This window comes from Macrosteles quadrilineatus, unplaced genomic scaffold, assembly GCF_028750875.1.
Source record: "Macrosteles quadrilineatus isolate MER2022 unplaced genomic scaffold, UCM_ALF_1.0 Scaffold_5__1_contigs__length_97177068, whole genome shotgun sequence".
NCBI lineage: Eukaryota > Metazoa > Arthropoda > Insecta > Hemiptera > Cicadellidae > Macrosteles > Macrosteles quadrilineatus.
Genome location: NW_026542598.1, coordinates 80,591,462 through 80,611,129, shown reverse-complemented (window position 1 = coordinate 80,611,129; position 19,668 = coordinate 80,591,462). Strand labels below are relative to the sequence as shown.

Below are 19,668 nucleotides of genomic sequence, written 5' to 3'. Positions count from 1 at the left end.
CACTTCTACGTCCACTATTGTTGTACGCCCGCCCGGTATAGGGAATTAATTGCTTCATCAAGCTCGATTCGTAATCTGCAAACGTTTCAAAATAAAGTTTTAAGGATAATTCTAAAATGTCCCTGGTATTTTCGAACCCGTCAAATACATTTTGAACTGGGAATCAAACTTATAGAAGATTTCATTAAGAAAATTACATCAAAATTATTTGAAAAACTTCCATTAACCAGCAGCATTGGATTTTATAACACAGGCCAACCTTCTGAAATCCATAGACTCCGACTAAAACCCAGATTGCCTCAAGATGTTTTATTATAACCATTTTTTCTTATTCGTGTTTCATAGGTGGACAGCGCCTTTACAGTCCGACCCACTAAAACAGTGAAAATAAGTGCCTGAGCGGCTAGCTGCTGACCTCTACCTATGTTAATGTAATTAATAATGCTATATTTTTCTTATATTATACCTAACCTATATAGCAATGTAATGCTGATCGGTTAGTAAATTGTTATAAAAAAAGGATTATTCAGCTCATCATTGTTCTTCTTCCTCTTCTACCCTATTAGCATTGACTTTATAAAGTCAATGCTATTAGAGTCACTGAGCTATAAAGAGTGGTTAATTCCAACCATTAATTATGAAGCACATGTGCATATACTAAAAAAATTCTAGTTTGTACAGTGCCTATTTTAATAATAGCAATATTTTATTTATAATGACTTGAACCATGATACAATTTAAATACCCCCGCCACAGCAAACCTGCAGACTTGGCAAATTTCCATTTACCTGATTGGATTCACACTAAAATGTCTCCTTAAAAATATCACATTTATCCCCTTTTTCAATAGAATTAGTTTAACGAGTACTTAGGTTTGCTGCAACAGGGAGGATAATAAAGTGTTTATTTGTTGTAAAATGTTAATACTGTAGTTTAGTAAGAAATTAATGTATTTTCCAAATTTGATTAAAATATGTTCATAAATAAGCAAACTACAACAGTTGAATTATTCTCCATAAGAATAACATGGGAATTTTAAAACTACAGATTTTTGGCCCATTTATTCCTATTATAAAACTGGTCGTATCTGATCAGAGGGAGTCGTGGTCGGGATAGTGCGTGCCGGCCCTTAGGATGACGTGTGGGAGGAATGAGGGAGAGACTCCCATCAACACTGGTCTGGTAGTCACACCACTAGACGCTAATGGTATTAAATTAATCCAATGGCAATTAATCATTGAAATAACTTAATCAATAAAATAACAATAGCGATGGTGGTAGGGGAGAGTTTTTGCCCAGGAGTTTTCCTGCTCACCTTTCTAATTGACACAACCGCTTAAGCTATTTTAACGCAGGGTAAAATGAACATATTTTGTTAAAAATTCATTTATTTGTACAATCTATATAAGGACTGCTTACATAAGTAAAAGTAAACATTATGTCTTTGGCGAATCCTTAAAATCATACCAAGCAAGGTACATCATTATCACAATTAAAAGGTTAAATCTTGGTAAATGTTATAAAACTGTTTAAAGAGCCTCTACCTTGAGCATACTGCAAGCATAACATTAACTTGGTATACGTAAAATTTGTTACTAAGGATTACTATTGTTACTGTTTTTAAAAAGGTGAATTATTTATAATTTAGTACAGAAAAAAACTACTATAAAAACAATTGGACAAACTTAATCTATAACTAATCAAACCTCAAGTTACAAAACTACTAAATGTTTATACATTTGTAATGTACACTGTGCTCAAGCTTTTACATACAAATATGCAATGTTTATATTTTACATTGCACGACACCAATTAACACAGCTGTTGTCTAATGGCTGACTGTATACAAAATGTATGTATTTGTATTTGAGTATCGTTAATTTCGTAACATACAATTTTTTTATTTAATAACAAACTAGGCATCTTAACTATGACAATCTCCACGAACAAAAATTCATTGAAAACATCATTGTTCAATCAAAAATCAAACATACTAACACTTTGTTGACTAATTGATCCACAAATATTTTCAGTATAAATAAAAAATACCAACTTTAAAAGTCACTCTAAAAACATATATACAATATATTGCATTAATAAATAAGAACAATTACAATTAAAATTAATAATATCCACAATATATTTTCTATAACAAAATAAACCAACATAATAAATAATAACACGTTTAGTTTTACTACGGAGCATCTTGCATATCACCCGATGTTTCTGTTATTTACAATTATTGACAAATTAAAATTGATTGATGAATGTAAAGCTAGACATGATTTCAGTAAATGATCAAACTGATTCCCTCCGTAGGACTCTAGATTGATCGGTGTGTTTTTCCTTTGATTTAGTCGCGTTCTCAGTGAGGAAGAGTTACTTGCCACACGATCAGGTGACTTTTCTCCACTTTGTTGAGTTGCATCAGCTGATTTTGAGGATCTTCTGCTACCTCTTCTTCCCCTTCTTCTCCGTCACCTACCACAAACACAGGGCTGTGATAGTACCGATCAAAATATATGAGCCAGTCAAATATTTTGTAGTTTGTGATTAAAACAATGTATGGGTTATGTATGGGTTAATGATTAATTGCACTACTCCCTGCCAAATTTATTATTTATTTACATTCAGTTGGCCTTAGTTCCTGAAGACACTGTATATAAAATGTACATTTCACCACGTAGTGTGACATCGGATGTACATCAAACTGTATTGTCAGGAGCTAAGGCAAACTAATGGTAAATGAATATTACAAAGTTCCTGAAACTTAGAATTTCATAACAAACCCTGCAATATTTAACAATAATGCTTAGGAGAAATTACCTTTTTGTCACCGAGTGCTTAGAAGAAATTCTTGACAGCAACTTTAATAGTGGAACTATGTCATGTGTTTCACGACAGATACCATATTTGTTGGGGGTTTATGTGGATTTAATATTTTACATTGTGAGAAGCTATTATCCTAATTAAAAAGTTTGTATACAAAAAGCAACGTAACTTTAAGAAAACAAACTGAACTAAAAATAATAAATAATAATAGTTAAGATTTACAATTATGTTAGTTATATGCATTGCAAACTTAGATGGCGGGATTTGTGATTAAGACAAATCATCAACTTCTATAATTATTAACTGTGTGACATGGTAATAACTTAGTAAATTATTATTAGGTAGACATAAAAATTGAAATCCTCAAATAATGAACTTTTAACTTTCCTACACCTGTTAGACAAAATCCACCTTGGTAAATTAACCTGGTATAGTAGCCTTGCATTTCCTTGGATATAAGATTAACTCTAGTTAATTGTATTGTTATTGTATTGTATTGTATTGTTAATTGTCTAACCTCCACCACCAAACCCATCACCAAGCGCTAGCTACAGTAGTTGATCAAGTTATCAGCCTACACCTTAGGAGTTGGGTCAATAATGCAACCTTATGTTAGAACAAAAGTGTTAAATCTTACTTCAAGAATACAATAAGTATTTGTGGACAGTGGACAGGCAACAATTAATTGATTGTGTGTTGTATCATCCACTTCAAACCAATATTTACCCCATAAAACCCCCCATGAAACCCTGATCTCATATTCCGATAGTGCCTTATAGTTATAGTAGTGAATATAGTAGATTTACATGTCTGTGAAAAATTTAATTAAAATAGGATAATTTTTACTTGAGTTTTTGGCTAACGGACATATATATATATATCTAATGGTCCATGTCTGTATGTGTGTTACTAACTGGCGCAAAAGCCACTGAACTGAGTGGGCTTAAAGTTTACCAAAAAATAACTACTATACCAAGGATCCGTTTAAGACTATTCGCACTTAGATACTGACCGAGGGCTTTACCCCTTTAAAAATTCTGAGGTGCTTCCCCCTTCTAGGGACATCAAAACGAAAAAGTAAATCAGTCCTGTTTCCGGGTCTCGCCTTGAGACCAACGGCAATAGCTTATTCCTATAAGGTTATCACACACTTTTATAGAAATTTCTATATTTCGGCATTAGCCTTCTTCAGGAACAAACACAATAACAAATAGAAGTGTTTACCACTCTGAATCATATGGTTTTAGCAAAAATCCAAAATACATATAATTTATGAAGAAGTAAAAAAGAAAATGTTTTGATAGAAAGAAAGAAAAAAATTTATATATATATGTATATATATACTATCTCAAATTTAGACCGGAAGGTGTTTTAGATTTAAGTATTAATTGATGAGCTTGCTCAAGCTGTCTTAATTTCAAGTCTGGTGCGTCTTTTGCCAATTTTCTTATTCCTTTTAATGAATAACATTGTTCAAAATTTTGAGAATGCTCTCTCGCATGAATAGCCACAGGTTTTTGTTTATCAGGATGGTTTACATCATATCTGTGGCCATTCATACGAACTCTTAGAGCATTGGTGGTTTTGCCAATGTAGTCTTTAGGACAATTTTTGCATGAAATTTGGTAAATTACATTAGTAGACTCACAGGTGATGTTACTATCTATATAAATAAAATTAGAGTTTTGTCTGTACATTGCTTAGAATAATGAACTTTTTGGTTATTTTTACATTTCATAGGTCAGAGAAACCGAATCAAACCTTATCTCAATTTCTGTCTGTCTGTCTGTCTGTCTGTCTGTCTGTCTATCTGTCATTCTCTTGGTAACGCTAAAATACGCACTTTATTACAACTACTCCTCAATAACTATAGCACTGTCCCGCCTGAAACTTATTTTCCAAATACTATACATATATGAGATGGTTTTAGACGTATTTCATCGAATATGAGACAGTTAGATATTTAACAGTAAACCCTTGAAAATCAAGTTTTTGTCGATTTTTGACGTGGAATTTCTGGAAGCCCATGTTAACCTTATGAGAAATGAAATTATTGAATCTTAACAGCTGTTTCAATTAAACAAGTTGGTTCTGTTCTGTGATGTTCAATAGCATTAAAGTTACAAGGATTACCAACAGGGTGCAGCACTAGCACTATTATTTCTTTTACATTTATGACAACAGCTAATTTGCAACCTGGAGGCGAGTGAGCGTAGCGAACGAGCTAACCTGAAGGCAAGTGAGCGTAGCGAACGAGCTAACCTGAAGGAAAGTGAGCGCAGCGAACGAGCTCCAACATACAGGTGAGTGAGCGTAGCGAACGAACTTCAACCAGGACGTGATTGAGCCATGCAAACGAGATCAGATAGTAAAAATAAAAGTAAGCCTACCGTTATAGGATCGACCGGCAGACACAGAGGTAATTTAACCTTTTATTGATTGTCATACCGATCCGGAACAACAAAAAACAACATAAAATGAAGCTATGTATAATAGTTTGGCCAGCATATCTTAAAATATGCAAACCAACTGCTGTTCGTTATATAAGAAGGTTTCAACCGAATATTATAAGATCCCCGTGCGTAGAACGGGTACACAGCTAGTTTATGTTATAACATCTTTTTGTTTGCCTGCTTGTGAAAGTTTTTGATGGGATGATTAATTTGCAAGTGGCACATCGTGGTTTGTTGCATTGATTACAGCCCGAAGGTTTTGCTGAGGGTTGGGAAGTGGGAGGTAGTTTGGGTTTTGAAAGAATGTCTTTTAAGTTAGGAGCTTTTTTGTATATTAGTCTTGGGGGTTTGGAAAACAAATTATGGGTCAGAGGTGAATTTGAAAGAATATTATGTGCCACTCTTAAAACATTATTAACTTTGTAAAGGCCAGGAAAGTATTGGGTGATGAATTTTGGATCTTTTTTGAAATTATCTGTGTTAGGATTTTTTGAGCTTTTTATTTGACTGTCTATTAAATTTTTATTAAATTAAAGGGCTGTAATCAATGCAACAAACCACGATGTGCCACTTGCAAATTAATCATCCCATCAAAAACTTTCACAAGCAGGCAAACAAAAAGATGTTATAACATAAATAGTAACATCACCTGTGAGTCTACTAATGTAATTTACCAAATTTCATGCAAAAATTGTCCTAAAGACTACATTGGCAAAACCACCAATGCTCTAAGAGTTCGTATGAATGGCCACAGATATGATGTAAACCATCCTGATAAACAAAAACCTGTGGCTATTCATGCGAGAGAGCATTCTCAAAATTTTGAACAATGTTATTCATTAAAAGGAATAAGAAAATTGGCAAAAGACGCACCAGACTTGAAATTAAGACAGCTTGAGCAAGCTCATCAATTAATACTTAAATCTAAAACACCTTCCGGTCTAAATTTGAGATAGTATATATATACATATATATATAAAATTTTTTTCTTTCTTTCTATCAAAACATTTTCTTTTTTACTTCTTCATAAATTATATGTATTTTGGATTTTTGCTAAAACCATATGATTCAGAGTGGTAAACACTTCTATTTGTTATTGTGTTTGTTCCTGAAGAAGGCTAATGCCGAAATATAGAAATTTCTATAAAAGTGTGTGATAAGTTTATTTTGAAAATGATTAAGCCGTTTGGCAATATTATGAAGAAACATTATTCCTATAAGGGAAATTCGCAAAAATGGTTAAAATTAAATGTATAAAAGTTGATTCTAAAACAATGACCAACCAACCACCATGTTTAGTTAACCCGTTGAGTGCCATGCAATGATATATCGTTTTGCACAACACATCTGAAAGATACTTCACAACGATATATCATTGTCGGTAGTCTTACCGAAAAATACATTGCAACGATATATCAGGCCGGCGCGACTTTTGATCATGTGAGTTTTAATGGGCATATCGGGTGACTCGGTTGTTATTATAAAACAACGATGATTTCAATCGATTTCTCATATTTTCGAGGCACGATATATCGTTCCATGGCACTTCTGGGATAAAAATTTATAGTTTTACCAATTTTTATTCTTGCGCACTATGCTTCGCCCCCACAGAAAGCCTGCCACTTTCAGACACACCTAGTAAAAAAAACTCTGGCACTTTTTGGAAAAGTACCAAAATAAATTTCTGGCACCCAATGGGTTAAACTAATACTCATGACTCAAATTATCTTCTTAGTTGATTAGTGACCAATGCAGTTGACACACCACATAACTGACTTGCATTAAACCATCACAGCTGTTAGTAACATTTTAAATCTTAGAGTTATTTTGAAATAAAATAAGATCCAAATGGTAAAATAGTAAAAAATATCAAGGATGTACTTCCATCAGACATAAACAAATACAAGGTCTGAAAACCTGTCCAACCTAACAGAGTTACACATACTTTTTTAATAGTTAAAACAGAAAGAAAGTTGATTTATGTTCTGAAATTTTAGGATAAAAACTATGCTCATACTAAAACCAGTAGAAAAAGGATCTCGGCAAACAATGTTTAGAAATGAATTTTTATTAGGGGTCTGCGGTACAGAAAATTTAAGGTCGGTACGGTTCGGTACGGTACAATATTTTGTACCTCGGTTCTCGGTACATAATCGGTACGGTACGCGGCTACCCATATTTTTGCGTTTTCTTCTCAGAACTGTATTAAAACCATTATTTTTAACTATAATACATTGACATTACTATGCCACTTCTATATATAGACTCGTCCCCGGTGACGTCACCACCTGGGGATTCCCCAGTCCCGTGACCGCGAACTTGGCTCTTGGGGCAGTGTCCGTAAAACTGTTTAAAAACGCTTATATCTCGAAAACGGCTTGAGATACGGCAAAACGGTTGAAATTCTGGCACACATAGTGGGTGTCAACTTTTGATTATCTGTATATATAATGCGTGAAGCCGTTTTTTGTTAACGCAACTCCTCCCTTATTTGTGGACCAATTTCAACGTTTGAGGTGTCAAAAGATTCGTCTCAATATGTAGTTTTGCAATAAGGTTTTAGAATTTTAAAATTCCTGCTCTTAAGGGCGTGAGACCCTCTCAAAGGTCAGGTTTTCCCCATAAGAAATACATAGAACAAATTTTAAAAACAAATAACAGCTGTTTATAAAAAGAAACTCATTAGCTTTTTGGGAGTAAATATTGATGTTTGTATATTCAGTTGGTTAAGACGTTTTGTTGGAGGAACAGAAAATGCCTCAAGTTCAAAGAAGAAATATTGAACACGGGAGGAGGACACAATTAATAATAAGATATCTTGTGCGTATGAGGAGAGTAGAAAAAGAGAGGCCTGGTCTAACTGATACCCATCCAGAAACACATTCACTTGGTAAGATGAATAACAATTGCCAGTTCAGCTATACAACTTACTTTGGAAGTGAAAAAATATACGAAGCTCATAGTGTTGTCACGGTGGGAAAGTTAACTTGCCTAATGTCAGATCAAATGAGTGCATGCAAGAAATGTTTACTTCAGACACTGACAGATTGAGATATTTCATAACATTTGGTAGAAACTATAATAATGCATTGTCTATATTAAGTTCAAGTAGTAAGACTATACCAAATCTTGGTGGACCTTATGTTTTTTCGTAAACTTTTGTATTACTCGCTCTACTTCAATGGAAAAAAAAACTTAAATGGATTGTTTACTACTATGTTATGTTGCCAGTTCCTCGGACAAACTTATACAACGTTTTTTGACTGAATTCATCAACACAATCAAGAAATGTCAAGTAAAAAATAGGAAGTTTAAAAAACTCATTTGCTATTGAAAGTTTTAGTGGCAATATTGGACCATACATAAGTGATGGAATTAGTGTTTATGTATTAAACGATCGAGTAGTTACAGTCAAGTTTATTTTTATGATTCAGGAGAGGCAAATAAAAGGGCCTATACGCTGTTCAAAAAAGAGAAAATTAAAATTGCTATCCAAATATTATAACTACAAGATTTATCCAACCTATTTCGACAAATGTATACATACTTTCAAAACTTCGAGACAGGTATATAAAAGAAACTGCACTGAACAACGTGAGAACGTTCTGATGCGGGGCATATACCGTGACTGACAAACACGTAAAATTACGTTATCCAACTTTCAATGGTGTTGCTGCTTTAGTCTATTCAAAGCAGATTATGGCTGTGCATTTGGTAACGCAGAGTTTGTGGGTAAAAAATGGAGCACATAATATGGTTGATATCATCTCACTTTTCAGGATTCTCTACGGAGAAAATTTGTTTGATCAGGGGGATGTCTCAAATCAAAGAAATAAAATGACCCAACTTTAATTACTTAAGACAGGTTATCAGTAAGGTACCAGTGTTCTCCAATTCTCAATGCTGGAAAAACTTTGTTGCAACATGTAAACTCGAATTGAGGCAGATCGTTTTGCATTCATTAGAAGTTATCGGTTAAAACTAATGTAGGTAAACCTTGACGACGCCAATAGAGATATTTAAAATTAGTTTCTAACAAGTTTTCAAACCACTCTAAGATGTTACTAAAGTTACTTGAATTTAAGCATAAGGTTTTCCTCGGCGTTGTGTTTCATACCATGCGGCTCATTGAGCCGCACGGGTTCTCTAGTAAACAATATTACAACATTAAAAAATCAAAAAGTAAAAAAAAATTAACATTATTTTATATGGGTAGCGCGTAGTTAGGAAACTAAAAAACATTTTTAAGCCTTAAACAGCCACATCTAACAATGTAAGACACAGAACATGCAATGACATAATTTGAGACCGAGTAGGCTTGCTTAACAACAAGAAAAAAAATTATGCAAACAACAAATATGCTTGTGGTTTCTCAATAGAAAGATAAAATATTTATAACAAATATTTTAACTTATAAATAAGATTGTAGATTAGATTGGTTACAAGTTTAATATGTAGCACCTAACAGTTTTATGGCAGTAGAAAATACTGATTGAGTTAGAGATAACATTTAACAGTCATCATAAAACTATTATTTTTATGATAAAATAGAATTGGTGAAAGTCGTAAAGATATAAAAGTGATAAAACTCAACAGTTCTTGGAAGTACTTGAATACAACAATTATTGTCGAGATAAAATGTTATTGTCGTGATAAAATGTTAATGGATTTGGGACTGCTAATGGGTTTTTTATTGCATCATCACCCCAGTAATAAATTATGAAGATTGTAAACAAACATCTGATAAGACTTTTATGTGCTCGGAACCAACTGTCGGTGACTACGATAGTAAGCTGAAAGTAATTTATTACGATAGTAAGCTGAAAGTAATTTATTATTATAATAGGCTGTACCGAACCAACCGAATTTGTACCGTGTAAAATGCTGTACCGAACCGATGACGGTAATTAAGCTTGTACCGTACCGTACCGACTTTTTTGGTGCACCGCAGACCCCTAATTTTTATGGTTGTTACGCAACATAAATGCAATAATTACGAAGTAAGCACTAACCTAAAAATGAAAGATATTGAGTACCTATGGTAATCTGATTAGAATCAAGTAAAAAACTAATCTATAAAAATAATAAAAATAAATTGATATGGAAACTGACACCGTCTGCAAAAGCCTAGGTATGAAGATCAAAATTAGTGCCTTTGTAAAGCCCTACTTATGTTCATCAAATACAGACTTGACAAGCCGTAAATATAAACTTCACTCCAAAAAAATGTGCCATCAACTTAAAATCTTGTCAAAATTCGTATTTCTGGCCCCTGGACCTTTTTGTAAAGGCAAGAACTTGTTTGACTTTGTCTCTGACAAATAGTTCCATGATTATTCAATTGAATCAATTAACACGTTTCATTGCAAAAGTCACATTTTCAAAACGGTAATGTTTTGACAAAGTTGCAAGCTTTTAAAATGTTGCCTTCACAACTAATCAGGCAAGCTGATTCAACTGAATAATCGAGAGACTATTTGACGGTGGTAAAATAAAATCTGCCTTTGCCTTATATTTTTGTAATAAAGGGTTTAGACAGCTTAAAAAAAGTAAAAAATCACCGATGGCGTAGAAAATTACAAACAACAAAAAGAATATTTTCAACAATTCAGAACATAAATTAACCCTGCAAAGTTTTGTGATTAGTGGAAAGTGTGGTTGCATTATAGACGGACTGTAAGCGATGAGTGAATGTTCGTACCGCGGCATCAACTGCCAAACAATGAGATGTGAGGCCGTGTCTTCTGCTTCCTCAGCGTCATCCACTGTAAACACAACCACTCTCACGCCTCACTCCACACAACTCAACACAACAAACAATAACCAAGCTGGGAAAAATAAAACGATTAAATAATCAAGTAAAAACTAAATATTGGGATTTGGAAAGTAGAGGTAGTAGTAAATAAAGCGCATAAATCAACGAAATCCCAGAAAAGTAAGCTTCGGAAATGAAACTATTGATCTGAGTGTTTTCTGTTTACCATCATGTTTTATAATAATTTAAAATTGTAACTACAATTTTTTAGGAGCAAAAATGTTTGAATTTCAAATATAGAAGCATTAGTATGATCCCATAGATTAGTACTATGTAAAATATTAAAGCCCCACCACAAAATTTCAAAAAATGTAAAAATTAAGCTTGTATATTTATTTATACTATCGCTAGTTTTAACTCTTACTGTATTTGAAAACATGAGAGATATCCAACAGGATTAGTGATTTGAATGTTGAACAGGTAAAAGTTAGACTTTAAAAATAGTTATAGTTTTCTAAATTTTAAAATACTGAATTAATAATATAAAAAATAATTTTTAGTATTTTGATCTTAAATATATGTGGTTAAGGTAAATGCAGATTATAATTTTATTTCAATATTTTTAAATACTTTAATTTGCCAAATAAACAATAGCATTATAGGATCAAAGCTAGATAAAACAATTGACTTTTCAATTTCTAGAGTTAATTAGTCATTGAAAGACCGTAGTTGAATGAGACACTCACTTTAGTGCGATTAACAAAATTAAATTTTCTTATTTATAAGGTAAAAATCTAAAACTGTTAAAAAGGGTTAGCCTATACTTTTTATAATTCCACCTAAATATTATTGAAAACCACAACCAAATTTAACGATAAAATGATGAAACCAGCACCTTGTTATATTGATGGTGCAACTGTTTATATAAACTGTGATGCTTTATTAGTAGCTGGGTTAAAAAGCATTTGTATAAACTCAAATTTAAAACATTCAAATCACCTCTCTCCACAAATACTCTTCTAAACAAATTAAAACTGTGCTGAGCAAGTAATTATTTAAACACCCTAATCATGTATTTGAACATTTACAACTCAGTTTATTCTGAACAAATTGTGAAGAAACACACATTTCATAAATATACATACGCTTGGGGAAGAGATCTACTTCATTTGAAATATTTGAGTTTTGATGATCCGGATTGCCTAAAATATAAGAGGTTTTTAATACTTTTGGTAAATTTATAACTAATATTGAATGTTTTTAAACAATGATAAAAATGATTTCAGATAGAAAGAGCAAAACTATTCTTGAAATACCTCGATATAGAGTTTTAGTTTGACTTGGTACCAAAGTAAATTTTTTTAAATTAAACTAATTTCAATGCTAATCATAAAATGCCTGACCAAAATGCAACCAAATTTAATATTATTACGGTAAAAAAAGTAATTTAGGTAAAAAAATAAATGAAAATAAAATAATCAGTAATTAAAGACATTACAGGTAAAATTTTGGTTAAATTTGATCTTAAAACATTAAATAAGGAACTAGTAAAAGTTGTTAAGTTAAATAAAACAAATCTGAAAAGGGAATAAATAAAAAATAAAAATGCATACACACCTTTCAAACTAAATTAAGCCTACTTTAGCAATGTTTAACTAGAAAAAAATACTTACGATATGAAAGCAAAACCATTAAGAACTATTATAAATGAAAAAAAGAGGTTTAGGGAATAAAGAAGGAGTTTAAAAGATTATGAAGAGTCTACAACAAACGGCGTAAATACCTGCTAAAAATGGTAATCCCTTAAATTAAACAACTTCTTGATCAGCATTGTATGTGTTTTTAAATTTACGGAAGGTAAATAAAAGATACGTTTTATAAAACACGTAAAATTGATTAGACACTTTTAAGTGTTATTAGACAAATATTTTATTTACTTTCCGTCCCTTAAATTGGCCATGAAAATGATCAGCAGCTAGTTTGCGTCAGGATGTAGATGGAAATCATTATATCTATTATATCATTATATCTTAGACAATAGACCTCTTTATTTGTGATTTCTCATAGAAATACAATGGCGTCATTAAAATATAGATATTTCTCGCTATAAATAAGTAAAATTTGTTATCAATAGACAAAACACCTCTTTCATTGAATGACTCATCTGATAAATATGACTAAAACAGGATCTCCATATACAGCCTTGGATCCGATTTAGAGCCAAAACCCGTTGCTGAATGCAATTCAAAGGACCACCAAAGCAGGAATTTACACAAGTTTCAATAATCTGGAGGCTTTGGCAGACGATGAAGCCTACAGGTATGTGTGAGTGGTTACCGATGCGGAAGTCGATGTATCCTTCGCCTCCGGACATGACCAGCATGGAGGTAGGCTTGTCAGGATCTGCGTGGTCGACTGTGGGAGAGTCTGGAACCTGCGTTGAGGCAGCTGACAGACCTCCGCAGCCTAATGACAGAAAACAGTTTGAAGATAGTCTACTTCATCAATGGTGTACAGAAAATGTATATAAAAACAAGCACAGAAGAGAAAATGCCATAGATTAAACATAATACCTTATAGTTTGAGTAAGGTTAGGTTCTAGGCCAGGATTTTGATTTTTTAAATAAAGGAACAGTAACTGGCTTACCTATAAAATATTATGTATTTAAAGATAAAACTTTGAACATTAAATTGATTTCAAATAGCAAGTCTGATGATTTATATACAAGTTGCAGAGCATGGTAATTTATATTTGAGTAAAATTTTGTATTCAAAATAATTATTAGGCCTACATTTTATGAAAACAATAAAAATTTTATCATATTTCTAACACCCCAACATGCAGAAATAAAAACTAAAAAAATAAAAGAAGCAGAGCTACTTATATTCTAACTAAAAGCTAATAAAAACAAGATTGTAAGTGAATTTGCTTACCTTTAGCTGTAAATAAGTGCATGCAAAGATAAAACAGAATTAGTTAACAAGTTAAGTGCAAAGACGCAAGTAACAAACACTTTAAAATTAAAACCCCTATACTTCTAGAAATGTTGGAAATCCATCATTACTTATCTAAAAACATGTTTGCTGACTCTTTTTATCCAAATGTTTTAATCAAATCTTGAAACGGGTTGGATGCAATTTTAACTAAATCCCATCAATTGAGGATATTTCAATATAAGTACTACTTGGCTCTTGATTATAAACAAAACCAAGCAAACATAGGTAAAATATTTAATTTTATGTTATTGTTAACGGATTTGTTTTTAAGTGGGCTGATTCCAAAACTAAAATGTTGACTTTATTTAGAATTCCGAAGAAAATGTGATTACGATTCTAGATCAAATTGATTAACATTTAGGGAAATTGAAGAGCAAGATTTATAAAAAAATATATATGATAATAAATGGCTATATACTCAAAATGTAACTGAATCTTTAAAGTAAGAATTTTCAAACCTGAAAATAAATAAGAAAATTTGTATTTCCATTTTTATCTTGGAATTTGAATATAATTAATTTACAATTTTGCCAGCAACAGGAAATACGATCATGATTTCAAAATCAGTATTGACACTTTTTTTGAAATAAATTGAGAATTAAAATCAGCCCATCCCTACTCCTAATAACATGTCATGTTTATTTTGGTGCTACAAATATGAAAAATATTTTGGGAAAAAACACACACACACAAACAAACAAAAGAGCAGTGCCCAAAGTTGTGTACCACACAATAAGTTAAGCATTGTGATTACTGAATAGCTCTACCAAACATAGAACACCAAAAAAATGTACTTAACAAAAACTATAATAATGTTGAAAAAGTAAATTATAAATAACTGTCAGAATGAAACGGCAACTTCATATTATTATCAACGCCTGATTAACAATGATTTCTTCATTCTGAATTCGAAAACAGCTAGTTTTATAGAGAGCATTACAAAAATTGTTGATTTTCGATCCTTCAAAACATAACATTTTGTTTGTCCCAAACAAACCTTTTCCTGCCTTAAACAACAAAAGCACCAATAAATTAGTTTATAAGAAAAAATAGAAAAGTGTTACGAGTGATTGGACAGTTTAAGATATGATTTCTATTTTATTTTGAAATTTACTGTTAAAAGAGCTGACTTGTACATAAATTGAAAAATCATGCTCTGAAAACTTCCAAGAAAATTACTAGTATATTTAAAACAAAAGCCTTGTGTGATTGTGAGAAATATGGTTCACAACTTGTCACAAAAACCCATTTCAGGGCTTGATAGCTGTTTCTGCACTCGGATTTGTCTCGCTCAGGGCCGATTTACCGAATAGGCACGGTAGGCACGTGCCTAGGGCGCGAGGCGATTGGCTTCTTTTGGGGGCGCCAAAAATTTGGAAATTAAAAAAATATCGTGGTAGTATTTGCATGCTATTGCGGTAAACTTCTGATAACCCCTCGCGGCCGTGTAGGCATCGTAATCGTCTCCCGCGTTTGCGGCAATATTCTTACTATTTTCTGCAGTCAGGTCGTTTGGACATAAAATTATCGTCTTCCATGATCGAGGCAATATATGAACATATCCAGCGGTCGTGAGGAGATTATCATCGTCTTGCGTGATCGCGGTCAAATTCTGACCACCCCTCGCGGTCGTGAAGACATCATATCGTGCCCCACGGTTGTGTGGACATAGTAATCACTTCCCGCGATTGTAGAAAAACGGTAATCATCTCCCTCAGTCTTGTGGAGGTCATCATCCTCTTACGCAAATTAGGCAGCATTTTGACCTTTTCCCGCGATCGTGTGGCCAAAATCATCGTCTTGCGCGATTGCGATAAAATTCTGATCACCCCTCGCGGCCGTGAAGACATCATTATATCGTCCCTGTTGGTCGTTTGGACATAGTGATTGCCTCCCGCGATTGGCAAAATGGTAATCATCTCCCGCGGACATGTGAAGATATCCGTCTTCGGCGAATGAGGCAAAATTCTGATCTTTTCCCGCGGTCATGTGGACATTAACATCGTCTTGAGCGATCGCGGCATTATTGTGATCATCCCTAGTGGCCGCGTAGAAATCATTATTGTATTCCGCGGTTCTGTAGACATCGTAATCGTTTCCCGCAGTTGTGAAGACACCGTAATCGTCTCCTGCGATTGCGGGAAAATGTTAATAATGTCCTCCAGTCGTGTGGACATTATCATCGTCTTCTGTGATCGCGGCAATACTCTAATTATCCGTTGCGGCTCTGTAGATACCATCATCGTCTTCTGCAATCGCGGAAAATTCTGATCATCCTTTGCGGCCGTGTGTAGACATATTATCGTCTCCCGCGATCACGGAAACGTCACTTTTGTCATGCGCGATCACGGTAAATTGAAAACTCCAGGTATAAATACAACATTCACGGTTCAAAAATCCCCCGCATGATTCCCGGATTTCCCGGTCGGTGGACACCCTGTTATATATATATATATTGCAAAGGGGCGCTAACTATTAGATGTGCCTAGGGCGCTGACAGGGTCAAAAACGGGCCTGGTCTCGCTGGCAAACAACTGAGCCCGAAATGAGTCACTTTAGGGCCTAGCAGTGAAACAAAACAATCAACAAAAATTTTACATGAACATAAACTTGTTAAAACAATTTTTTTTTATTGCTTTCAAAACAACTTGTGAAAAAATAACTCTTTTGACTTGTGAAATTACGAATTTCCAACTCACCTGGCACGGCTACAAAGAACTTGACTGCGTCTCTGTGTCCGTGGAACGACAGTTGTGCCTGTGCCATGGAGCAATAAGGTATGAAGCTGCCGGGGGTGATCTTGTCTGTGGTGGAGTCAGCAAACACTCGTACAACCCCTCCCGGCATCCTACCCCCTCCACTGCCTACCACGGCTCCTGCCCCACCAGCGCCTGCAAGTGTACATGATTAGCCGTTGATTGACACATTCACCACCAGGTGACACGAGACGTACAGATTCTGACAGTAGGAAACGTGTAAAAGGTTTTAGTTATACTCTATTCTCTGTTCACTATGCAATACGGAGTATAAGTCATATATTTCAAAGGGTAACAGGAGTTAGTTTTACGTCCATCTTGCACGAGCACTAGGCTCCAGCAGCAAACCATTTTACCAATTCTAGCCGTCCAAAACACATCATGACAACGTAATCCTCCTCTGCTATTATCATAGATATAACATAGTCTCTTAGAAGATTTCCCATCCTTATGGAGCAGCTGAAGCAAATTTTATTATTAGTTCTGTCAGGTTTTCTGTAGTTGTCGTGTTTTCTTTACAATTTGTATCTTGGTATTTCAGTAATTTTAAACCTTTTTTAACCAAATAAAACTATCTAATCATAAACAATAACTCGTCCACTAGCTATATAACCAAGCAGTAAGACACAAATAATGAAAAACTGACCCTACAGAAAACCGGTCAGAACTAACAAAATTGGCTTCAGCTGTTCCATAAGGATGGGAAATCTACTAAGGGACTATGTTTTATCTATGCTATTATCATTCATACACTTGTTTACTACTATAATATCTTTGACAAATTCAAAAAATCTAAACCATTAAGAGAAAATACCAACCCATATGCACAGTTATGCAAATAAGTAAAATTTACTTCAGCATCTTCATGCGAGTAAGGACTGTTGACTCAACCCCCCTGACAAAACATAATGTTTTCAGTTTCAAGTTCATCTATAACTATCTCATATACTGTACAATGTAATCTACTACTGTAAGAACTACTCTATTATGTTTAAATTAAAGCAACAGGTAATATAGGTTCAATGTTAAAAAGCCGTTTATTAAAAACAAGAATTGCAATTTCATCTAGACATAAAATATTTAAACCAGGTAAAAAAATCTCCTAGTGGAACCAGTTGTTTGTTTTGACCCTAATATCAACATTTAAAATTAACCAATATAATGAGTTCGATTCCAAGGAAGGAATTTACCTAATATTTAATAACAGAACTATATTGCATCACAGAGAAGTAAGGAACAGAGGATACACTCCACGGTACACTGAAGTGGTGTCTAGGGCAAAGTCCGCACCACCCCCCTCGCCCTCATGTACTACAACGCTCACGGTGGAGGAAGACCCTGTGCCTTGTGTAATAGGAACTCCTGCACAGTCCTCGCCGTTCGGGCTCTTCGTTGTTCGTCAAAAGTACATTTCCGGCACAACATACCAGAGCTGAAAGCGCACGGTTGTCCCATAAGCTTCCTCTGTACCTTACTTCTCTCTGATGGCATTGAACTCACTCTCTGAGAGTGGCACAGAGATGATAACACCATTGCCAGTTCCGATCCACAATCTATTGGAGGAGATGAGGAGAGCAGTGATTCGGACAAACGAGAAACCCAGCTTACCAGTGCCTGAAACAACAGTTCTGACATCAAACACATAATATCAAGTGTTGGTGTTTGAAAGCTTCTTAAGCTCTTGTGTTGTTAGCATTGACTTATAGATACTGAGGTAAACATTCCATTTATAAAGACCAGCAGTAACCCATTTTATAGTAAAATAGAACATAGTGGATTCAACAACTCACACAGTGTCAGTCTACAATTAATTGTACTCACTCATATTTTTGTTGCCGAGATAGTGGTGTGGAAAAAAGATGCTATAGTTTAAAATAAGTGCATTATAGATGTTAGCCTCCAGATTGCCAAATAATATTAAAAAGGTTTAAACCTGCTATGAGTCTGGACTCAAACTCCGCCGGGTTAGTGTCGTCTGTTTTTTTAACTAATTAGTTCCCATATATGTTTTGTATTCGTGTTCATGTCGTGTTTAAATGTTTTTTTTTGTGTTAAACAATATGACGCTCTTTGTATGAAAAAGAAAACCGTCCTTGTACAGCCTGATGAAGGTGCCCCACAGGTGCCGAAACTAGACGAGTTTCAGTTTACAATAACATTGGATTGCCTAAAAGCAGTATAGCAGGTATTTGAACCTTTTAATAATATAAGTGCTTTTAGTTTGGTTTGATTAACAAGTTGGCGTATTCGACAGTCATCAATAATGTTACATCAGCACATTCTGTGGGTGGTTGAATTAAACTATGTACATTTTTAAAATAGCAAACAAATTTAACATACCAACAACATGGGAAATGTCTAGATCAATCTAATCAAAGGTTTTAGCTACTAAGAGTAAAGGGAAAATACTACATGGTTTTTAACTTCTGAAATAAAACTCTTAATGAGAAATAATTTAAAGTTTTTTGTACTATAAACTGGAAAGATAAGTCAACAAACACCACAATTGAGTAAAAAATATTTATGTTTTCACTATTGTCAACGATGTATCTTATTTTATGATCTGAAACCTTTATTAATGTTATGTAACATTCATCCTGACAAAAATCTTTAAAAACAAACCTTGCCTAGGTAGTGTAGAAACTGTGGAACATGATTTTTTTTATAGTAGTTTTCTAATGCAACAAATAATCAACGTGGCATGGAAGAGGAATATTTCATGTCTCTTCTTGTCTATCTAGTTCTTAAGTTATTAAAAAGGAGAATGAATAGACAACATTATAAAGTGTAAAAAATGTTGCCCATCCATCTGTAATTCTCTTAGTCACACCACTTCCTACAATTTGAACTTAAAATATATTTTCCAAATTAAGTC

General features: G+C 33.8%; 1 protein-coding gene across 11 annotated transcripts in view; it reads right to left on the bottom strand.

Annotated features, from left to right (window-relative positions):
* Positions 1–1,370: 1,370 nt before the first annotated feature.
* The window catches only part of LOC128994342 (C-Jun-amino-terminal kinase-interacting protein 4-like), a 63,760-nt gene continuing 45,462 nt past the window's right edge, over positions 1,371–19,668 (bottom strand). For 10 of the 11 annotated variants that reach the window (XM_054418824.1, XM_054418826.1, XM_054418825.1 and 7 more), the window contains 5 exons: positions 18,294–18,407; positions 16,737–16,928; positions 13,378–13,506; positions 12,186–12,242; positions 1,371–2,481 (listed from right to left, as the gene is read on the bottom strand). In XM_054418824.1, coding sequence (XP_054274799.1) covers positions 2,366–2,481; positions 12,186–12,242; positions 13,378–13,506; positions 16,737–16,928; positions 18,294–18,407 — 608 coding nt within the window. In that variant the 3' untranslated portion in view covers positions 1,371–2,365. The remainder of the gene's footprint in view (positions 2,482–12,185; positions 12,243–13,377; positions 13,507–16,736; positions 16,929–18,293; positions 18,408–19,668) is intronic. The other variant, XM_054418832.1, reaches the window with a different exon arrangement.